At 36.6% G+C, this 23,425-nt stretch overlaps 1 protein-coding gene across 1 annotated transcript in view; it reads left to right on the top strand.

Moving 5' to 3' along the window:
• The window catches only part of GALNT2 (polypeptide N-acetylgalactosaminyltransferase 2), an 87,313-nt gene that overhangs the window by 53,307 nt on the left and 10,581 nt on the right, over window positions 1–23,425 (top strand). The window contains exons 4-11 of the mRNA XM_062489140.1: window positions 2,980–3,078; window positions 3,667–3,734; window positions 4,623–4,688; window positions 7,747–7,868; window positions 14,452–14,539; window positions 18,280–18,367; window positions 18,868–18,971; window positions 22,799–22,925. Of these exons, the coding sequence (XP_062345124.1) occupies window positions 2,980–3,078; window positions 3,667–3,734; window positions 4,623–4,688; window positions 7,747–7,868; window positions 14,452–14,539; window positions 18,280–18,367; window positions 18,868–18,971; window positions 22,799–22,925 (762 nt within the window). The remainder of the gene's footprint in view (window positions 1–2,979; window positions 3,079–3,666; window positions 3,735–4,622; window positions 4,689–7,746; window positions 7,869–14,451; window positions 14,540–18,279; window positions 18,368–18,867; window positions 18,972–22,798; window positions 22,926–23,425) is intronic.

The following is a 23,425-nucleotide window of genomic DNA, read 5'->3' on the forward strand; positions in this document are numbered from 1 at the left end:
TTCTTAAGTAACTTGTCATTAATTTTACTGATGTGTCTAAGAGGCTCTTTGACTTTAAAAAAATACAGTAATATTTTTAATTGCTGAAATTCTCTATTTAGACTATTTAGAAGCAGTTTATCAGGATTTTGCATTAGATATGTAGATGTATATGCAACTATATATCTTAATACTATATTAATTTATTTTTTTTTTTTACATCATGCGAATTTTTACTAGCAGGAAGACAAAAGATATCCTCATGCTTTTTCTGAAAGCTTGCCTGCTGTACGAGAAGACAATTTTGGTTCACTCATTTTAGCTACTTGCATTTGTTTTAAACAAAAGGAAGAAGGGAGAAACAGGCAGGTACCAAGGATATAAGAAAGGAAGCGGAGAGAATTCGAGCAGGAACATGGATTTTCACTCCAGCTGATGCTCACAACTACCACTTTTAACAACCCTAAGATGCTTCTGGGTTTCCTTTCGTTTCATGGTAGATTTTGGAGATGCAGAAAGTGACAAGTGGGTGTCACAGTTGTAATAGGAAACTCAGAGAGCTGTCCTGCTTTCAGTGTAAAACAGTTTCCCAAGTGGGATGAAGGATGAAATCCTTCATGTTTTTAGTGGACCAATGCTCCCTATTTATGCTTTGGACTAGTGATTTCTGATCACATCATCTAAATGATATGTTATGATGTTTAGGAATTAGTGTGAAATACAATAGCTGCACTAAGCTGTATTTCTGTGTCATTTGCCACCTATTAGAAACTTCTGACCTCACACTCAAGTTTTACTCTTAAGTAGAGAAGAAACAAACTTTCCTGTGTCTTTAGTATCAGTTGAAGTGAATGTTCTCCTTGCGCTGGTTAAAATGTATATTTCTGTCAAAAAGTGCTTTCAAACAAATCTCAGATCTTTTGGGAAAAATTGTTAATTAATTGAACTAGTCCAAATCTCTGGGGAAAAGAATGTACTTCTCTTATTTTAACTGACTTTACTGACCTATGCTAAACATTGAAGGTCTTGATTTAAGTTTTCAGTTCAAGTCCTATCTTAATGTATTTTCTTATTCTGCATGTAAACTTGAAGTGCTGCATGAGGAGACAGAGTTTAACCTTCATGCCAAAAATAATGACATTGTTTCTTCGGTTTGAATTTTAACTGTGGCCCTGTTGACACAGTGGAACAGGAAGAAGACTGATACTGAGTCAGTTAAAGCAGGGATTTATGAAGAGCTGAAAGCAGTGATACTTGGTGAAACATTCCTCCAGTTTTTTTGAAGTGTAGGAGTCTTATTTCTGCCTCAGAAATGCACAGTAGTGCTCTTTGCTTGAGTTTTCTTAAAATTGAGAGGCTTCATTACCTTGAGTAATTCCTCCTAATATGTGATCTGGCTCAAGTGCTCTCTTCTGCAAAGAGATCAATATAAGTTTAATGTGACTTTTTAATTATTCTCATGCAAATGCTTCATATGATAACTGCATGCACAGTAGTTCTGTCCTCTGTGGGTAATTTGAAAGTTAGCAGGATAATCTTTTTTGGCACAGCAGGCTTTGGAGTAAAATAATTGTGCGTCTTTTAGCTGTCTTGATGGATTGCCAGAGCTCACACTACTAGAGGAGCTGCTCTTTATTTTTCAGGAACACATAGGCATTTGAGATTTACTCATTCCATTCTGGGCACTAGTGACAAAGCCATCTTGTACACCCACCACAAAGCCAGAGGTGGCCCTGCTAATTTGGCACAGCAGTTGTAGACTTGGCATAGACTCTGTTTTTGTTCAGAGCCAAGTGAGGTCACTGCACCATGGTAATGTTTTGTTTCATGCAGGCACTAATGTGTGTGACACTATGGTTGTATTGTATCAAAAATACCACAGATTTTTGGGGTTTTGTAGGATGGGCCAGGCCAGCAGCCGCATTGCTGCTCGCTCTCTGATTCCAAGAAGTCAGAGGTTGCATTGTTTATGCTGCATGTTGCAGGTGTTTAATCAGGTCTGGAGGGAGCATTTATGCAGGCAGAGGCCTTGTTCGAGAAGAGTGGGTGGCAAACTTCTGTTAGAAACTGGTCTGATTAATACTACACAGAGTATAGAAATTGAATTGCTGAAATAAGTGCTGAAATAAATACTGAAATCAATTGGTGAATTAAATACAGGTATATGCTAGTTGGGTTTATTCCTTCTGAAGACAACTAGGCCTGTTAAAACTCTACCCTTAATTAAAGGATATGGAAGAAATGCATCGCTGGTGTGTGTGTCACTGCACAAATGGAAATCAGTATCATGACTTGTCACATTGTAATGATTTTGTCATTAACTCAATATACATGTACTGTTAGTTTCTAATACAACGAGCATAGTATCTTTTTTAGGTTTATTTTATTGGATTAAGTAGCTTAATTGTATGCAGTATTGAAGGAAGCATTTTGCAATTCACTTCTTTTTGCTTATATTAATTTCAGGTTTCTAGAGATGATGAAAAATGCGTTGACATAGATGGAATATTTCATTATCTTTATGGTTTGGAAGGATATGGTTCTGTGTTTAATTGGCTCAGCATTGTCACAGCTAGCTCTGTTTTTCAAATTCTGAGTGTTATGATCCTTACAAATTCTCATTAGAATAGAAAACTACTTTAATCTATGAGCAAGGCCAGGATGTTACAGGAGCTTTAAAAATAAAGGGAGAATCGGATACATGGCATTCTAAAGAAGAAACGTGGTAGCCTTTGAACCTGTGCATTTTCATTGAAAATATGCTTATTTCCTTAGATGAAAAGAATGCTTTTAGTGTAAAAGAAGGGCTCCTGTTTCCTACTCAGCTACACAAAAGACTCTTGGCGTAGTGCAATGAAAAATCCCACTTGAAAACAAGCTGTTTAATTCTTCTTAGGCAGCATGTCTGAGTTTATTAGATAAATACTTTGCAATGAAGGCTGTCTGCCAGGCCTGGGATGTAAAAATTGTGTAGAACTGACAAGGTATTATTTCTGCTAGGTGTCAGCGGAAGCAATGGCGGATAGACTTGCCAGCCACCAGTGTGGTGATCACCTTTCATAATGAGGCAAGATCTGCTTTGCTTCGAACTGTTGTCAGGTATGGATAAGAGAGCCTAATTTTTCTTTAAGGCCATTCATTTCTGTCAGCTTATGACAAGAAAGGGAAGTAACAACCCATTATGTTCTTCTGAACTATTTGCAGAGGAAAACATAAGCCTTGATTTTGTTGAGGTCTTCAGTTCTTACATCCTGAAATAGTGTTGTTAAACATCCACAGAATAGTGATGCTTACCTTAACTAAAATGCATGAAAGCATGGTACCGATTACCAGATGATGTTTGGAAGCTGGCTATTTCAAAAAAAGTCAGGGTAGATGCATTCCCAGGTGGTATCTTACTCAAAGATATTTGCAAAAGTTCTATGTTGGCCATTGCCAAATGCACTCATTTCTGGAGGCTGGAATAGTGGGGATGGGGGAGATAGGGAGGAAGGAAGACACAAAATTGTGTGTGCCTCTTTTCATGCTTTCTGTAAGAACGGGCTAACAGCTGTTGTTGAAAGTAACATCCTGGGCTAGCTTCTACTGCAGCTTAACAAAGTAACTTCTTTTATGATCTTATTATGGAAAATTAACACTGCTGGATGGAATGTTTTTTTTTTTTCTTGTTGTTTTGGTTTGTTTCAGTGTCCTTAAAAAAAGTCCATCACACCTTATTAAGGAAATCATACTGGTGGATGACTACAGTAATGATCGTAAGTACTTTAACAGGGTCCTGCCTTACTGTGCTTATTCTGGTAAGATTTCCTATAGATGCTGATAGGTGACTCACTTGAGAATAGGACACATGAATAGAAGTTTGAGGAGACTTGGCCAAAACCAGGTCTTAATTCTTCCATATCTGTCATTGTGGAAATGTGAAATCTCTATAACTATTTCCAATATATCTTGTTAACAATGAATAATAAGAGTGTATCTTTAAAAAGAGCTTTTTCATAGTATGTTATTTTAAGTACAAATAAAACCCATGGTGCTTGCAACAAGTATTTTTGTAGTGCTGTTTTAAATGAATGCCTGTCTCCATCAGTCTCTTGGAAAAAAGTCTTACTGAATCTTAAGTGTCAGTGTCTTGTAGGTACTAGGCTATCATGATAGAAGTTTAAATAGTTGAAATAGATGTCAGAGTAATACTTCTTATAAGAAGCTAATGTTTATATTTGCATTAATACTTTTACTAATTCTAGTTTATGTCAGGTTTGTCTTAATGTTGGTTAGAAAGTGAGTTTTATTATAGACAAAACAGTTTATTTAAAGTTTTTTCTTGCTATCGAATGTAGAAACTGACTAAAGTAAACAGAGAAAATAGTTAAATAAAATTATTTCAAGACTGTAAAATTAAGCTAGCTTTAAGTAACATGACAAAGGTAGTAATTTCTTAGCCTGGTATTTTTTCTTTATTTCTTGTGAGATGAGTAAATAATTATGACTACAAACATTTTCACCTACAAAGCTTTTGTATTTCTTTGAAGAGGGCCTCTTCTGGTATACAGTGTTGGATGACAAACTGGTTCTCATCACTTGATATTTTTTCTTTTTTTTTTTTTTTTTAATTTTAAAACTTATTATTGTTTTATTTTTTTAAGCTGATGATGGGGCTCTCTTGGGAAAAATTGAAAAAGTACGGGTTCTTCGAAATGATCGCCGAGAAGGTAGGCTTAATTTTAATGAAGCAAGATGCAAATTCTACTGTGCTGCCTTATCTGTTAGTTTTCATCAAGTGTTTTAAAGGAACATTCTGCTTTACATTCTTTTTTGGAAGAAAGATCTTCAATTTATAAATCGACTGATAGAAGGAATAAAAAAAGGTATTTGTGCAGGTAAAAGCAGCAATTGTGATTGTTTCCATATTGTTCTATGTACAATTGCCCATTGTTGGCTTTTATGGTGGGAGCTTCCTTCAAGAATTGCATTCAGTCTTCAACCTTTCCTTTTTCTTAACACAGCAAATCCTTAGGCTGCTTCCATTCCATACAAGGTCTCACTGTAAAATGAATCTGTGTTTGAAATAATGCAACTTAAAAATCGCCCCCCTTTTTTTTTTTTTTTTTTTTTTTTTTTTTTTGCTGGTTCCCTTATTAGATATCATTTTATGGATTTAGTTGATGGACAGCCAGACAAACAATTTGCTTTGACTTGAGAAGGTTTGAGCAGCCAGGAGGGTCTGGACCAAGTATGCTGATTTTGCTGAAGCTGCTGTAACAAATTTCTTATATTTGTGTTTTCTTCTATGTTGCTTTGTAAATTGTGGTCTCACATCACTGAGCCCTCCAGTCAGCAGTTGACTGACAGTGGAGTTTAAGGTATTAGATACAGGCGATTGTTATTTTACAGCTGTTTGAAATAACTGAGATTTGACAGTTGAAATAGCTGACTGAATTGGCAGATATGTGCTTGCTAATTTTTATAAGCTGTATCTTCTAGACTGCCAGCCTGGCCTGGGGAAGAGCTGTAATCATTAGATTGTCAGGAAGTGGAAATGACAAGTGCAAAACCGGTGTTGTCCCATAATTAAAGTTACTATGATAACTGATGGGTTCTTAGTGTTTAAATATTCTGTTTGGAATATACTTATGAGCAAAGGCTTATTAGGGAAGTGGGTCTTTTATGATTTGCCATGGTTTCCAGATTCTGAGTAAGTTAATGTCATTTTTTTTCAGTGTATCACTTGAAGATGGAGATAGCAGTAAGGGAAAAAAAGAAAATGAAGTAACACATTTTTAATGCTTATTTCTCTTAGTAATTTAAAATATTAATTTGCAATGCATATACACATAAATGATTATGAATGTGCATCACTATATCTGAAAATTAAGTATAATTTGACAAAACTATTATGTCAGAAAAGAACAACTGTTTGCAGATAGAAGAGCATTAGTTTAATATTAGATCAAGATTAAATAATACAAATACAAATTAAAATTTAAGGGAATTGGTGAAATTAAACAGTGTGTAGGATGCCAAGAATAGCTCAGTATTATGAACAGTAGAGGACAGCAATGTGTTTTAAAACAAAAGTTGAAGTAAAAAGATGGTGTCAGTGGAGGGGATGACATTAATTACCTTTCTTTCAGAAATAAATATTAGTAGCTTTTAGTCTCATCTGTAGTAACAAAGTTTGTTATGGGAGCTGGTGTGTTTGAAGGTGTGGTAGTCTACAGAATAAATGTTCAGTGGAACCTTTTCAGCTCTATTCATAGTAAACCTGAATGTGATTGTAGAGGACTCAGCGACCAAAGTGCTCACCTCCACTTTTTTGCCACTAATTCTGAAATTAGAAACACTGCTGTGTGCTTTCTATGGGATTAGAGTAAGACAGTAGGTTCTATAACAGTGTTATTTAGAAATAATAAGCTCTGGGGGGAGGAACTGAGAAGTTAAAAAAAAGTATAGCCATAGTGCTTGAGGAATGGTTTGATGTAGAAAGACTGAACAGAACACATTCAAAGGCTGAAATTAAGGCAACAGCACTAAGTCTGTGAGGTACAGTGAGATGTCAGTGTGCCACAGATAAAATGTAAAATGTTGGAGAGCTGTAGCACAGTGCATAACTGGAACTACCGTCACACTTTAAATAAAGGATCTTGATGGCTTGTTATTGAATGTTGGTCAGAACAAACAAGCTTTTCCTCGTAAGCATCTTGTATTCTGTTGGCATAGTCATATTTTATATATTTATTTTGTAAAGGGTGCAGTAAGTAACAAGCTCGACTCTTTTGCAGTATTTCAGTTGGGGGGGGGGGGGAATGCCCAAACAAAACAGAATAGATTTAGTGGGAAACAATGAAAAAAGATGAACAAATAAACACAACAAAATAGACTTGGCTTTGGTCTCATGTGACAAAAAGAAATTAATTTTTTGAATAGTAGTAGGAAAAAGTAGGTAGGAAACTTACAAAGGAATGGGAGGAAACTTGCTATATGTACACATATATATATATATACAAGGCACTTTATATATATATGGCAAGGGACTTTAAGGACTAGTGAGGTCATCCAGTGAACAAATAATAAAAGGGAAGGAGGGAAAGAAGGAGGGTAAATCAGTGAGGGTATCTTTGTAATCAGGACGGAGAGGAGAGTCTTTTGGTTTTGCCAGAAGTTTCTGCCTAAAGATACCTATTCAAAGCAGACAAACCCCAAACAAACTGCAAAAAAAGAGAATTGCTGTAATCACAGAAGAAAGACAAATGAGTTGGGGTACAGCTCTCTGTTGGGAATTAATAAAGCATGGTTATTTCTTGATTGAGTTCATAGAAGAATGTACAGACTGGTAAGAACTAAGATGGGGTCTGGTAAAAAGGGGATGGGGAGGATAAGTTAATGATGGTGCTTTCTTCAGTTGCATAGCAAACCTAGGAGGCAATCTTGTTTTCAGGTCCAATCTTAAGTAAGATTTATCGGTGTAAATACCACCTAAAGTAATGTAGACCCATCTGTACTCGTGTATCACTTGTTTTGAAAAGGTACTTTGCTTCTGCAAAATCAGATGGCAACCTGTAGAGTGCAGTAGGTTGGGTACTTGCAGGCTGTTTGGTGTAAAGTCATTTCACTGAATTCTTAACTAGCATCTGATTTTGGTAATGGAGCTTGTGTATTTGCCCTGTCTGAGTAATTTAACTAGTTACTAACTTGGAATGCAATAGTTTCTCACTACTGTTGATTGTTTTCCCCAGGAAGTGCTTGAAACTTTTTATCTTTACTTCTCAGGCCTGATGCGCTCCCGTGTCAGAGGGGCAGATGCAGCACAAGCCAAAGTATTGACCTTCCTGGATAGTCACTGTGAGTGCAATGAACACTGGCTGGAACCACTTTTGGAAAGAGTAGCTGAGGTTAGTAAAGAGTTGTAAAGTAAAAGCTGCTTCTTCAGGAAATTAAATATTGAAGCCATCTGGTTTATACTAGATTAATTTTATTCATTTTTCTAAGGAAGCTTTTTTGCTGATTTAAGGTGATGGAGATAATTAGAGTGTTCTGTGATTAAAACATATTTTTGTTCATTTAATCTGTGAACACAGGAACACAAAATCTGAATATTTATTATTATATTTGCAAGTAATTCAAATATATGCTTCCTTGGTTCTTTGGGTACTGCCTCAGTAAGCTGAAAATCTTTAGAGCAAAGTATGATTCTCCTGTACTGGTATCATCTTAGTGTGATTCAGGTTACCTGAATCTTTATGCCTCATTAAGATTCAGTGTGATAATAGGAGAGAGGATGACTTGTGAAACCAAAATTCTCATGGAAACTAGCAGGAAATAGAGGCTCTCAGCATCTATGAAAATGATGCTTAGTCTGTGTCCTGGAAAAGCAATTAAGATGATTGAGAGTGAAACTGCACTGTTTTCTCCAGGGGTTGGTTATGCTTGTTAACTTGCTCTGGAAGAACTCAGTTGAAGTGGAAATTGAATGAAGTGATTCTGTAAAAGCATTGAGGAACACTTAAGACAACAGGGTTTTTATTCTTTCTTAATTGTATTCCCTTTATGGGAAGTCAGTCTTCCTGGAAAGGTTTGGTTCCAAAATGCTTCTGATCAAAATGTTTTTGCTAAGTTACTGTTTGGTTAATGCCCAGTTCTTCACTTACCCACATTATGCTTTGCTTTGCATTGCCCAAAAAGCAGAAAGGGTAAGAAAGAAGTAAACACCATATACTCAGTATGCCAATGACAAAGCTATCAACTGATGACTGATTTTCTTTATTCTGCTTGGTTTGTGATGCTTTTAGAATCTTAAAATCATATAGGTTGGAAATTGAATTTAAGGTCATTGAGTCCTGCTGTTACCCAAGCACCCAGCAAGCCCAATATAAAACCATGTCCCTGAAGTGCCACATCTACACATTTCTTAAATACCTCCAGGGATGGTGACCCTTCCACTTCCCTGGGCAGTCTGTTCCAATGCTTGACCACTCTTTCAGTGAAGAATTTTTTTCCCAATAGCCAATCCAAACCTCCGTGATGTAACTTGAAGCTATTTCCTCTTTTCTGTGCTTGTTACTTGTAAGAAGAGGCTGATCCCCACCTTGCTACAACCTTCTGTGAGGTAGTTGTACAAAGTCCTAAGTTCTCCCCTGAGCCTACTTTCTCCAGGCTAAATAGCCTCAGCCCCTCCTCAAAAGGCTTGTGTTCCAAGCCCTTCATAGCTCCCTGTTGTTACTCTTCTCTGGACACACTCCAGCACCTCACTTTCTTGGAGTGAGGAGGCCAGAACTGGACTCAGGATTCGCGGTGTGGCCCCAGTGGTGCTGAATACAAAAGGATGATCACTGCCTGCTCCTGCTGGCCACACTGTTGCCGATCTGGGCCAGGATGCCATTGACCTTCTTGGCCACCTGGGCGCATGCTGGGTCATGTTCAACTGCTGTCAGTCAGCATCCCCAAACCATCACATGAAATTGTGACCCGAGTGCAGAAACTTTGCCTTATTGAACTTCATACAATTGGCCGGTGATAAATAGCCTGTTATAATTACTGGGTGTTTGAGAATTACTGCAAGTTGCCCAAGACAAATCAGCAGTTGAAATCCTGTTTTGGAGTATAAATAACCAATCAGCTCAAACGTGAACACTGTCGAAGTACCTAGAGCCTACAAAACCCTTGAGAATGGGTACCATAGCACTTCCTCCTATTTTTGTAGCCATCTAAAGTGTTGCAGCCTTAGAAGGATTGGGGGAATTTCTCTGTAATTACGTTCCAGGAAAATAAATTGAAGGCATTAAATATATCTCTAAAAGAAATGGAGAATGCTTGCAGTGAAAACACTGTAGAATCTAGGACATGGGAATGTTTTCAGGCCTTTTGTGCAAACTGTTTGAAGCATCTATTAATTCAAGAAATAAGAAGAGAAGTGGTAGTTTTGGTCAGCAAAACCCTGTAGTTACTTAGTTATTTTCCTGTTTCTCTTCTGTCTTTTTGCCTGGCATACTCATTTATCTTTGTGAAACTGATACAGAATTTGAAGAAGTGTTACCTTTTTATTGTAACAGAATATAAAACCTCTTATTAAATTGCTGGCAATTTTGTGAAGATCCAGAATTGCAGGGGGTGTATCAGGTTGGAGAAGTTGGTGCATATTTTGCTTTTTTGCATCATCTACTTTATACATACTTATTAGATCCTTCAAAATTTGCTCCTTCCAATTGTCACCATAGTGCACACTAATTGTGTGCCACTGAATAGTTTTCAGCTGTATAAATATATATCTCTATTCTTAAAAGATTGATGTACTGTTAAATAATGAATATAGAATTCCATTTAAATGTCATCTGCAAATATTGCCAGCCAATTGGTATGGGGTTTGAAAAAGCAGCTTTTAAGCTTCCTGGTTGTTCAAATAATTAAGGCCAGGTTAGTGTTTATATATTGTACATGACAGCTTTTTGTTATTTTAAATGGATTAATTCTGCTCACAGGGCAGACAGTATATGTTAGTTGATGTTAATTGGCAGCATTTTTTGATAGTCTCAGTGACAAGAAGCTGAATAGATATGAGCTCTCTTCTGCTCTGACCTCCCTGATAACTTTTTTCGGGTCAGGGCTCCTGTTCATTAATAATGTGTTTTCTGATATGTGGCTGCATCTATTATGGATCTAGTGGAAAGTGTATTTTGTTCTTCCTTTTTTTCCCCTCTGTTCCAGAATTGTCCACTTGGCATTTATTTCTGTTGGAGTTTTGGGAGATTAGTTGTGTGTGTTACAGTATAAGAATTTACAGCTTCCAAGAAACAGTCTGAATCAAGTCAGTTCTGCAGTACTCTATCTGATGTGCTAGAACCACTTTAGAAAGCTGTGCCTTTGACACCTGAGATACCAAGCTTTCCTCCTGAATCGAAGCATGATCCATCCCACAGTTTTCTTCTATAAGGTGGTTTCTTGGTTAGAGTATCTTACTTTCTTCAGCAGCCATGTTTGCTTAGCATTTCTGGAGGGGATCTGACTCTGCTCAGGACTTTTTTACAGCAATTTGAGCAAAAACTGAATGCAGAAGCAGGATACAAGGTGACCACTTAAGAGTTCAGAATGGGTACAGATACTGGTGCAACCTGGAGCTAATATATCTTCTTTGCTCCTTCCTGGAGAGTGGTTTTCTGCTTGATTTTTAAGACTACCTTTTATGTGCTCTAGATATTTTTTTTGTGTGTATATGTGATTAAATGAGGAGACTATGGAGGCTAACCCTTTGATTCCCCAAAAATGTCAGTGTAGTAATAAGTATACACAGTCCTGAAAACATCTATAACTACTAGTGATTTCGTGGGTACTCATCTACTTGGCTTTTTCAAATTTCTAAACCTTTTGACATTCTAATCTTAGAATTCAGCAATTGTATGAAAAAAATAAATTGGAAGATTCTGATGCAGAACTGAACTAATCTGTTTTCATAGCATAGCAGTAAATCCTCTATCACATTTAAGAAGGTATTTTTAACCAAATGAGATCTTAAAAGGAAGAAATTACTAAGATGAAGTGAGATGTGGTTTGCTTTTTCGTGTCTGTCTCAGATATTTTGACTTTGAGTGAGTCAACGTTTAACTGACACAATGCTAAAAGGAAAATATTTATATTTTCTCTTAAGAGTATTGTGAAGTTGAATCTTTGAAGTGTCTTGAGACTTTTAGGAGGAAGCAATGCATACAGAATCTCAAGGATAATTTCTCACAGTTTATGAGAACAATATATAAGGTCTGACTTTGTAGAGTATTCATAACTTCCTTATAAATTGTCAAGATGGAATATTTTGCTGCAAATTTCCAGGTGCTGCAGACTCTCACTGTTTGCAGGCTATTTCTTTTCATTATCTTCACCAAGAAGTACATGGCTTTCCAGTTGTGCCTTCCATTAGAAGGCAAAAGATTTTCGATGTTAAATTACCCTAAAGCAAGGTACTTGGTTATCATGGTGTGAGTAAAGGGAGAGCTGCTCTTTAGTCTTTTAAATGAGTGGACTCTGTAATTTGGAGACCCACTAGCTCTGTTTTTAATAGTTTCTGCACTAACGACTTTCTAATGCTCTGCAAAGCATCACCTTAAGAATGTAAAAAGCTTTTTTCTGCTTTGCTACCGAGCAAATCCCATAATTTGTCATATTTGTCATCCCATAATAAGTCAACAATGCGGGGGTTATGCATCAGACTGAATGTACATGCCTGGGTATTTGGCTGTCAGAGAAACAACTGGGAGCTGTTTAAATATGTTAGGTGTAGCAAGTAGCATTAGCATGGTCTTGCACTGATATTGATAGAAATAATCAGCCCAGCAGTAAAAGCCTGAGGAAATCCCAGATGTATAGACAACATGCTACCTGCTTATGCAGCTTGGTAGAGAAAGGCTGAGGCCTAAATGAAGCTTTGCCTGTACACCTGATAACTTAGGCAGCTTTTACCACCAGGTTCAACCTGGCCAAGTAGAACCATTTGAAAAAAAACAAATTTTCTTAAAAAATTATTTTAGGGAGGGGCACAGATGTGTAAGCTGTCTCAATTTCGGCTAAGGAATAAATGAGAAAAAAAAGGGTGTTTTAATTTTTGTGTTTTTTGCCCATAGAAATACTGTGAATAACTGGACAGACTTAATATCTTCTGTGTCATCAGCCTTTACTTAAGGGAGTTTCCTAATTCTATCACTGTATATAAAATGCCTAAAATAAGGGCATGGGTGCATCTAAAGCATTTCAGTGATGTAGGAAGGTGTATACACACACACACACACAGAGAGGACTTTGCAGTGAAGGTGCAGTAAATTGTAATTGCCTCCCAAGTACAACTCAGCTAGCAAAACTGTGCCTTGCTTGCCATTGGAAACACAGGCTTGAGGCTACCACTAGCAGAAAAAGGAGCTAAAGATGTGATGGATGGGGGAATATGGAATGTTGGACTTTTTTTGTTTGTATTTCTAGTTTGCTTTGGACCAAACTATTTAATTCTTAGTAGCAGACCAGATTAGAAGTTAGATTACATCTCTTGTAAAAGCACGTTTTTGGCCTGGGTGGCATAGCTGCAGTGATAGTAAAGGGAATGTAAAAAGCAATGTTGTCTTCAGCTTTTTGCTTAGTCTTCAGATTGAATTCTCTTGGGTTTTCTTGAATTCTTCTTTTGGATGATATAGAAACTCATGACCTTTTGCTCACCCAGCCAGAATGACCTAGTAAATGCCATTTATGTAATTAGGGCTTATTAAAAATCAGCAGAGATTGAAAGAAAATGGGTGTTAATGGTTCTTACTGGACTAAACAAAGCATTTGTCTAAGATGCTTTTAAGTCTCTTCTTATGAGCTCAAGCTATTCTCATACTAATTTGGTTTCAATCTGTTCTGTATAATACTGATTAGCAAGGCAGATACATTGCTTGAACCAATGTTTATAATGTTTGTGTTGTTGTTTAAAGACACAAAATAAATTCCTAAAATGGAGATGTTTACGTTGTGGTTTTTTTAACCATGAGAACAGTTTCTTTGTAATAGAAGTTACCAAAGTTATCTCCTGTTGGTTCAAAACATTTTCCATGTTGACAGATTTGATGATATGCTGTTCTGAAGTTATTTGTTCTCTGAATGATGTTAAATTGTGCAGATCAAAACTTTTATTTTGAATTCAAGCAATAAGTCATGGCAACAAACTGGCTGAACCATGATACTGCATTACTAACATTAGATGAGTCTTATTTTAGAACACTGAGGTCTTGTGATACTGCTGGATGATGCATGTGGACTTGTTGGAAAGATTTTTGTTCTTAAACTATTTTGGCAAAAACATCAGCTAAAATAATTAACATTGCTCAGAATAGTATACGAGACTGTGGCTGGACAGAAGACTCTGGTTATCTGTACCACAGGAATCTTGGCTGCTGGAGATTAATCGCATTCATGAGTTTGAGGTACTCTTTAGGTTCTCTACCCTATCTGAGTATCTGTTATTGAGGTGTGATTCTTCTAGTGTGGAATGGTTTGGCATTAACCTAAGACTTTTCTAATTGCAGAAAGACCTAAGTATCCCTTAAAAGTTGAAATAAAAAGACTGTAGTCCACTGCATGGCTGGAGACTTGCTGTGGAAAATATGAATTGCCTGGATACTTTTCTTTGCATTGGGTTTAAAAATAAGAATGGAAGGGCTGTTTGCTTGACCGCCTTTAGACCCACAAGTTTGCTGCCTTCTTCAAGAGCAAATCAGAAGAGAGGGATTACTGAATAAAAGTAGCCTAGAATAGAAAGAGGATTTCCAGTCATATCCTATGGTTTCTGCTCTCTGGAGCAGTGCTGTTCACAGCACAGGCTCTTCAGAGCCGTAAGTGGAAATAGGGGGAGAGCTGGGGAGACGTGCTAATGAAATCCTGCTGAACTGTTCAACATCACATCCTGCCTGAATCTTTATATATTGATTTCATTATTTCAATATTACTTTCTAACATTTATTTTAGGACAAGACCAGAGTTGTGTCTCCTATTATTGATGTAATTAATATGGACAACTTCCAGTACGTGGGGGCGTCAGCTGATTTAAAAGGCGGTATGTACCTGTACTGGAATACAGACTTTAAAAAAACCCATCAAGAATCAAAGCTCATAATCACTGCAGTTGTGGAATGGGCAATTAACATACTGTTCTTCCCTTTCATAGATCTAGTTTCAAGTTCTGTAGGTCACTTGCTTCTTGGCTTGGATTTTAATTGGCCTTATTTTTCTCTGCTTTTAAAGTTCATCTTTATTATACTAATTCTTGTAAGTTTATGCTGCCTTTTATCAATATGTAAGACTTCCTCCAAGGTTTGTAGGGTTGTGTAAATATGTCAGAAAAAACTAATAGCCAGAGCTTATGGTTCTCTTTTTAGATAACACAGGCTTTTATTGCTCACTAGTTTAGAAGCCCATCAACAATGCAGTGTCTATGAGGTTTTTTCCAAGATGCTGGTTTGCTTAAAAAATTAAACTCTTCTGAATAAGCAGAAGGCTTTGGAATGTGTTTAAAAAATAAATGTTTGTTAGCCATGATCTGTAATTGTGAAAACACTTACATGTGACCATGAAAATTTGTGGTGTTTATACTATTGCCATTGAGAAAATCCCCTTTTATATTGAGAAGTACTACAATTTCAATATGTCTAGGTAGTGTAAAGTATTGCAAATAGCAAAAAGAGTTTTGAAGCCCTCAATAAGAATAAATAAAAAATTCTTCTCACCTTCTTTCTCCAAGAGGGAGAGGGCAACTAAATGCTAAACTCATTACTTGTTACAGATTTTTAAAATTTCTTTCAGTACTTACAAGAATTTAATATTTAAAACAGCTATTCTGTACTCAATTACCCCTTTTTAACTATGATTTGTAAATAATTGTTCCCACAAACTGGAAACCAAACCATAAAAGGTGTAAGATGAGACACGATATAAAAATTGAAGTGCTGTTCTTACAGTGTCCCATCTTTTTCTGAATGGACTTTGAGTTGGGAAGGACAAAAGCAGTTTACAATCTATTCTTTCAGGTTCTAGTCTCTAACTGGTCACCTAGGTTGTTGCAGTGAACTAAAATAAAAGCAATATTTGCATAATGTTGCATACTATGTCAAAGTTCCCAGTGATCCGGAGGTGAGATGCTCTATATCCTTTTAATTAATGTTTTTAAATGACACGTGGTACATATATTCAGTGTGCTAATGTATAGTTCTGTGCTATTGTGTGTGCCAGCATTATTAAACATTAAGGCCTTTACCCAATCTATTCATTAAATACTAACTACAGAAATTCTTATACCATTATGTAGCTTTTATTGTCATCTGCAGGAGAGGAGGAGGAATTCTTTCTTTGAAACCTTAGATTGGTTGCTACTGGGTTCATGCAAAATTCTTCTTAGTGAAGTGGGAAGGATTGAGAGATTGTTTGACTTGCTACTGCCCTTCATGCTTTATCTTTGAATCTACATTTCCCAATTCATTCATTTATCTACTACTTGTGTTCATTTTTTTTTTCCTTTGTACACAGAGATTGGGTTTTTCACTTTTTAAGATGCATGAAGCCTACATACTTCTGATTGAGGAGTGAGAAGCTGTCTTTTTTTTTTTTTAGGTTAATAGAAATTTTGCACGTCCTAGTGTGCCAAGCTATTTGAGGGTCAGTTGAAATATGAATACTATATTTCTTGTCAGTTCCTAAAAGACAGATTGCCATGTTAGAGGTACTACAGCATTTGGCACCACAGGACGCTCACTGGAAACCAAACTATGCTTTCAACCTTAGGTACAGTGTCTGTGTGGCTTAAGCATGGAGAGTTGAAACAGATGGGACAACATTTATGCCTGGTCTGTCTTGAAAGGACCTAATCACGCAAGACAAGCAACCTAGCAAGTGGTAGACACTTTTTTCCTAAGTGGACATGTCTGAAGTAATTCCCAAGTCTGACCAAGACTAAATCCATGCACTTCAGTTACTGGGTTTTTTGTGGGTTTTTTGTTCAGGTTTGTTGTTTGTTTTTTGAGAGGGGCTTTCCAAAAGTGTTTATGCAATCCTGAAAAACACTATAATTTCTGGAACAAGCTCTAAGTTAACTGAGATCTAATAATTTAGAGTATGACTGTGATGCAGTTTACACTGGATAGAGTTTCATACTGGATATGCACTGTGTTTAAAAATACTCCTTTTACAGAGTTACTGATACTATCTCATTGAGTGCACATTTTTCCCAGAGTCTGTGAAAATGGAGATGGAAAACCAGTTTTTGAATGGGTAGAGACTTTCTACACTTGTTCGGTTTGTGAGAGTGCTGTGTACCAAAAGAGACCCCTTGTGTTCACTGTAGTACACAGTAACTTGTCTCTCACTGTTGCTGCTGCTGCTGGAGAACAGTGGGATCTTCAGTTTCTCCCAGATGCAAGTAATTTTGCTGGCTATTTGGGATGAAGTGCAGCTTTTTAACTGCATGGAAATATTGGAACTCATTTTACTCTTCAGGCTGGAGGCTTTGCAGTATTGTGGGTTGTAGCCATTTTTCAGTTTTGCTACTTGGAGTTTTGGAATAGTGTGAGTTGTCTTTCATTTTTACTGTGCAATGCTTCATGAAATTCTCAAATGGAGAGAAGGAGCTGCCATGCATGCTGTAAAGACTGTTCAGGGTAATTTCTGTATTGTGTGTGATAAGTATGTCGTGAGTGAAAATGAGAACTGCAGAGTTTTTAACTTCCTACATCAGTCATTGCTATGCACCTTTACAGATGCAGACAGGCAGTTTGTAGGGCTGTGATAGTTTTCTATTTACTGTTTACATTAGCTTTTTTTCTCCACTTCCCCACGAAGTAGTTGCTTTATCTTCACACTGGAGAATGAGAACTATTGACATCTGTGCACCAGAAATCTGGAAATCATTCATTACATGACCTCATAGGATCTAAATGTGTTTGGCAGCAGGCAGAGTGTACAAGGGTGAGTTGCTAGGTGTACTGGGAGAGGGCTATTTGTGCAGTTTTTAATAGATGTTCATGATTATGAGCATAACCCAACACAAAAACTGTTATCGAAGTGTTTCTTATAGGAAGTTTTTCCTATACCAGCTCTTTATCATTGCCTAAAATAGGTGATTTAATGTTTCTAATGTAGAAATCTGCTATAGGTGACCTACTGGTCTTGTCTGTTCTAGTGATCTTTGTGCTTCTGTGTTTAACTCACAACAGGGCCAGACCAGTTTTTACTGTGTTCACACTTACATAAATATGCATCAGGAAAGTAAGATTTTGGTGCTCCAGCACTTGCCTCAGGTTTAAACAATGATGCACTTAAAAACACAATGGGAAGGTACGAAGTTGAATGTTGAGAAGATAAGTGGAACTTAGATAACTTGTTGTGGCCTTCATGATTGAGAGCTCTTGCTATTAGAGTACCTCTAAGAGTAATGCATAAAGCCTGTGTAAATGTAAATATGGGATCACTGCTGAAGTGTGGAAATGCAGTTATTCAATTGTTGGGAGCATTTGCAGTGGCTGGAAGATCATCATATGATGTTTTCTATTTGATGTAAGGATGCCACTTGGGTTTCCTACTTTGTGAAACAGATGAAGACAAGAGGTTGGAAGTTATTTCATGGTCAAGATTTCATCTTTTTTCTTTACCTTTCATCTGGACTCCTTGTTTGTTTTCTACCCAGAATTTTGCACAAGTTTAAAATTTAAACTTAAATTACAGTTCCTGATGTTTTTAGTGAGATTATGCTACTACAAGTTGAATGATGACCACAGTAATTTTAACATCTTACTTTTCTTCTTTAAGGCTTTGACTGGAACCTTGTATTCAAGTGGGATTACATGACACCAGAGCAAAGAAGAGCACGACAAGGAAATCCAGTTGCTCCCATAAAGTATGTCTGTACCACCATTTGTCAAATAAATTCTAGTTTGCAACTAATCAAAGTTAGACATCTTTTCTGAGTCTGAAAGAATATCTTCAGTGTATCTTACATCAATATTGAAATTTCATTCATGTATATGGAACATCATGAGACTCTCAGAAATAAAAGTAGATGTTACTCTGTTTAAAGTTGGTGTGTTTTGAGGGTTAAAAATACAGCATCAATTTTAATGTTCTATTGCTGGCACAAGTTGCCACGCTTTAAATGAGTGACTTGTGAGCCAAATGGAGATTTGGAAGCTGCCTCAGGAGGTGGTCATGGCTACAGAAACATGCCATGGAAATGTGTAGAAACAACATTTGAAGTGATAGATGCAAAATAAGTTTCATTCAAAAAAAAAAGACATTGCTAGCTTTTTTTCATGGAGATATTAACCTTGATGTGCAAATAAGTTACCCCCATGTTCCTGGTTCTGTAAGTATTTAATGTAATTTTTCTTGTTTGTTTAGGACACCCATGATAGCTGGTGGACTATTTGTGATGGACAAATCCTATTTTGAAGAACTAGGGAAGTATGACATGATGATGGATGTCTGGGGTGGAGAAAATCTAGGTATGTGTATTATTTACCTTCAAATCAGCCTTGAAAGAAAGTAGGTTTCATCATTTCCTTTACTGTTAAGGAGTCATGGTTTTCCTGATTTTGTGCAAAGAGGGTTAAACCAGCATTTAAATTTCATACGCATTATTGGCAAAATTGAAAATGTTCATTTCAATGAAAGAATTATAACAAATTAAAAATTATATGGTAAATATGAGGGAATAAAAGTGTTAGGTCATTGAGCAGTGACTTTTTTTGTAATGGGAGTTGATTGGTAAAAAATTGCAGACTGTAGATAGGCAATTAAATACAATAATGTTTAAATGCTGACATTTGCAGGCAATTTTTTAGATGTTGCTTAATTTAATAATGAAAAGTAGAATACAGGTGAATGAATTGCATGTTAATTGATTTAAAGTGTATATATTAACTTAGCTGACTGAAGAATTATCTGTTTCTGAACTTTGCCAGTAGTATGCTGCCTGGCATCTAAACTTAGTGGCTTTTGTGGTTCTATACCCCTTCTTTAGCCCTATGAGATACTGATGGTCGAGAAGGCATTTTTTTCTGTAAGTCCTTATTTTCAGATGAAGTGAGTGAGATTTAGACAAGAGGGAGAAGGGGCTGATAGAACTTGTGAACTTGTGCTTTAGCCATTCTCCTTTGACCTGCCGGGTAAATCTGACATTAGTAAGTCTTCTTTTTTTTCGGCTGTTTGCATTACAGTGTTGTACAAAGGTTTTCTCCAGTTAAGACCAGTATACTTGTGTTTAAACAACAACAACAACAAAAAAAAAAAGATTTGAAAAGGACGGAATTCTACAGTTCCTCAAGAATTCCAGTTTGTCATGAGTTTAGTTTTTGGGGGTAGAGATGCATCTCAGACATTCCACGTAGTGTGTTTTAGGAACACTTCTAAGGATAGAAGCTTCTCTAGTGCACATGCTAGCTGCAGAATTCTGCAATACCTTGAACTTGTAAAAACCCACGAGTATTTTGAGTTACTGAAATCTGCATGTGCAATAAGCATATGCTTGGCCTACGAGGAAATGTCTGCTGCATGGAGACATTGTAACCAAATGTTTAACGCTGCTGTAAGGCACAGAAAAGTTGGAAGTGGTGTCCCTACAGTCCTGTCTCTGACCATCCTATGCAGTACTCAAAGAAACCTTATGGATGTTTTGAGCAGTTATATTCCATGTTTCTGTTGTTTCACTGTTTTGTCTGTACGTTGTTAAACTGTATTAATGTAAACATAATAATTTTTCATTTTTTAATTGTCCTGGGAAATCCTTGGATAAAATTAATGCAGCAATACTCTTATTCACTCTGAAAACCACTTTTGCCACCTGAGCACTTAAATATTTGATTAGTTATAAGTGTCTTCTTAAGCAACTGAGGTTTTTCTGAACACTTAGCAGCTACTTTTATGTTTTGATAATTGAGGCCTTGATAGTAGGAAAGAACACAAGCAGCAGCTCCTCTCTCAAGGATGCCAAGAGATGGTTATATTGCTCCTGCTGCATTCAGTTCCCCACCCCTCCATGGGAAGATGATGGAGATTTAGGGGTGCCTGAAAAGCAGGCAGAAGTCTGCTAATGGTTTCTTCCTAGCTGTCAGACTAATTGAAAACTAATAAAAATCACATGGCATATGATTTAATTGGCAATAAATGACACATGCACCAAATAACTGGAAATCTGTGATGTGCAATTTAAAATTCAGTGTGCACACTTGTCAGACCTCTTTACTCTCAAGCATAGCTCTGCATCAGGGGCTTGGTGTTACATGCAAATAACCAGCTGAATGGACTAGCAAATTATTCTCCACACCATATTAATGTATAAAAGCTAGCATTTTTCCTTCAAGCACGTACAGAACAGCTGTTATATGATATGATATATCGGTATCAATTTGGCAAATTTTAAGATGAGCCTGCAGTATTTTCTCTAAATTGCCCAAATTACCATGAAGATAGGTACATTATCAGACTATTGCTAAATGTAGCTAGTAATGTGTGTGTGCTGTACAAAAGGTTAGTTCGGTCTCTTCTCCAACTCAGGAACTCCAATTCTCACTGTGTTGATGCTTTTTGATAAGCTTAGGAGAATTGGACTATACCAGAGAACCAGTTGGACCATGAGAAGGTTTGGGTCTAATTTGAAAACCTAGGCTTTTCTTACTAGTTTTCCTAAAGTCAAGGAATGAGTAAGCCATTCCTTGTCTTCTATATTGATGACACACTCTAATAAAAAGAACAGATCTGTTACAGAGATGTAACTTGGTCTCATAAAAGATTTTTGACATGCTGCTTATGCCTTTTCATTTAAAAGCTATGTCCATTGAACTTGTTCTGGTAGTAGTATTTCCTACTGTTTGAGTATAACAAAAGAGATGTCTTAAGGGAGTTTGTGGGGTTGTTTTGAGTTTTAGATGCTGTATATTTTTTTGTTTTCCATTGCAGGCTTTAGAAACCATGTTGGTGCAAATAAGAATGAGTTTGCTTCTCCCTATATTCTAGTCCCACTGAGCTATTTTACGTAATGTTCACTTTTCCAAGATTCTTCACAATCTAAGGTGCTGGAAGGTGTATAAAAATTAAAAATTAATTTTGCCTCTTGTCCCATGTGAATTCAACTGGATAAGTTACTGTCAAAGACAATATTGTCATTCATGTTTTTGGAGTATGGTCTATCTACAGCTTGAACTATATTGACTACTTGGAATTCATGAATATGGCCATCAAGAAGTAGGGCACTTAATTTGCACTGCCAACAGTTGACAAAGCATCTCTTTTTAAAATTTTTAATTTTTTCCCTGGACATGCAAATCAAGATGCCATGTTCTCTGATTTTTGGTTGTGGGAATTTGTTCTGTTTTTTTCAAATTTAGTTTTTTGAGATAATTCTGCTATTATTACTTCTGTGTATGTGGAGGAGGGATTCTGAGAGAAGAAGGCACGCCATTTAGTTTGTCATAAGAGAGAGATATTTAATTTAGAGCTGCCTTTTTTTTTTTCAACCTATGGAAAGACACTGAATGGTTATGAAGAGGCTTGAAACTAAGACTGTCTGGTAGCAGCTGTTGGACTAAAGGGAGAGTCATTAAAACTGAAACAGTGCTGCTGGAAGCACCCTTCTTACTCCACTGACTTGGAATTAATGTCGAAAAGTTCTCTCTCAGCATTAGGTGACTTCTGCTATCAGGGGTCAGAGTTGAGAAAAGTGTCTAAATATTTCCAGACCTTGTCATCACTAGTTGGTTCAGATCATTAGTTTGGCTTAGAATTGTACTGTCCATAACTTTCAGTTTGCAGAAGTTATGTTTTTATTTGGTTTATCCTCAAGTCAACGTTGCCTTGATATAACCCCTTCCACTGTTTGGGAGTGTTTATCTGCTGTAATAAGTTAGCAGCTCAATTCTACTGGTCATTTTGGTTTGCCTTGATTTCACTTATCTTCCGTTATTCCATTTTCAGCTGAAAATTTTTATTATAAACTAGATCATTAATTTATTTGTTAAATATGCCTACTATTGTTTACCCTTCAGATAAAGCACAACTCAGTGGCAAATTGCAGCAGGGCTTATGGATTTGGGCAGTGCTGGTAATTTCAGATGAGAGAAGATACACATTTTGCTTGCAAGACAGTATGTGTATTTCTGCTGAACTTGCAGAATCATGAATGCTTAGATATGTGCCTTTGTTTATCCTAGAATTTGTTAGCAAAACTGTCTTGCTCGATCTTCTTAGCAACAATCACTAAAAACTGTCTCTGTAAATGTAATACAAAATAACAGTGTTTTATTATGTTGGTCTTTCATTCCTGTTTTTATTTCAGAGATCTCATTCAGAGTTTGGCAGTGTGGTGGGAGCCTAGAAATCATCCCTTGCAGCAGAGTGGGTCATGTGTTCCGCAAACAGCATCCTTACACATTTCCTGGTGGGAGTGGTACTGTGTTTGCAAGGTAAGTGCTAAATAGCAATGGTTTGGATTGCCTCAGATGATCAGCAGGTGGCAGTAATTTCATTTCAGGGATCTTGTCTCTAGAAATACTTGCAATATTATTTATTGTGGTAAAATATTAATTAAAACAAAACTAATGACTTTGAGACAGCTATGTAGGTTGAGAGAAGAACCTGAGAACTGAAAGAAGGAAAATTCTGGTGGACACAGACTGAGAATCTGGAGAAATAAGGAAATGCTTAGCTTGGCACTTCATCAGTATTGTTTATCTGACTTTGAAGAAGGCTTTGTTCACTAAGAGCCAGAATACACTAAGTTGTAAATATGCTTTGCTTGCTTTTCATTAATATGTGATCAGCATTTGAGATGTATATGATTACAGAGACTGATTTCCATATTTGTGCTGGTCTGCTGGCAACTTGGTTCTCTATATTTGCCTTTCACGTGCTATCTTAAAAAAAAATTCATTTTCTTATAGACCTAAGAATTTGCAGTTTTAAA

Source organism: Cinclus cinclus, chromosome 3 (genome assembly GCF_963662255.1).
Source record: "Cinclus cinclus chromosome 3, bCinCin1.1, whole genome shotgun sequence".
Taxonomy (NCBI): Eukaryota; Metazoa; Chordata; class Aves; order Passeriformes; family Cinclidae; genus Cinclus; species Cinclus cinclus.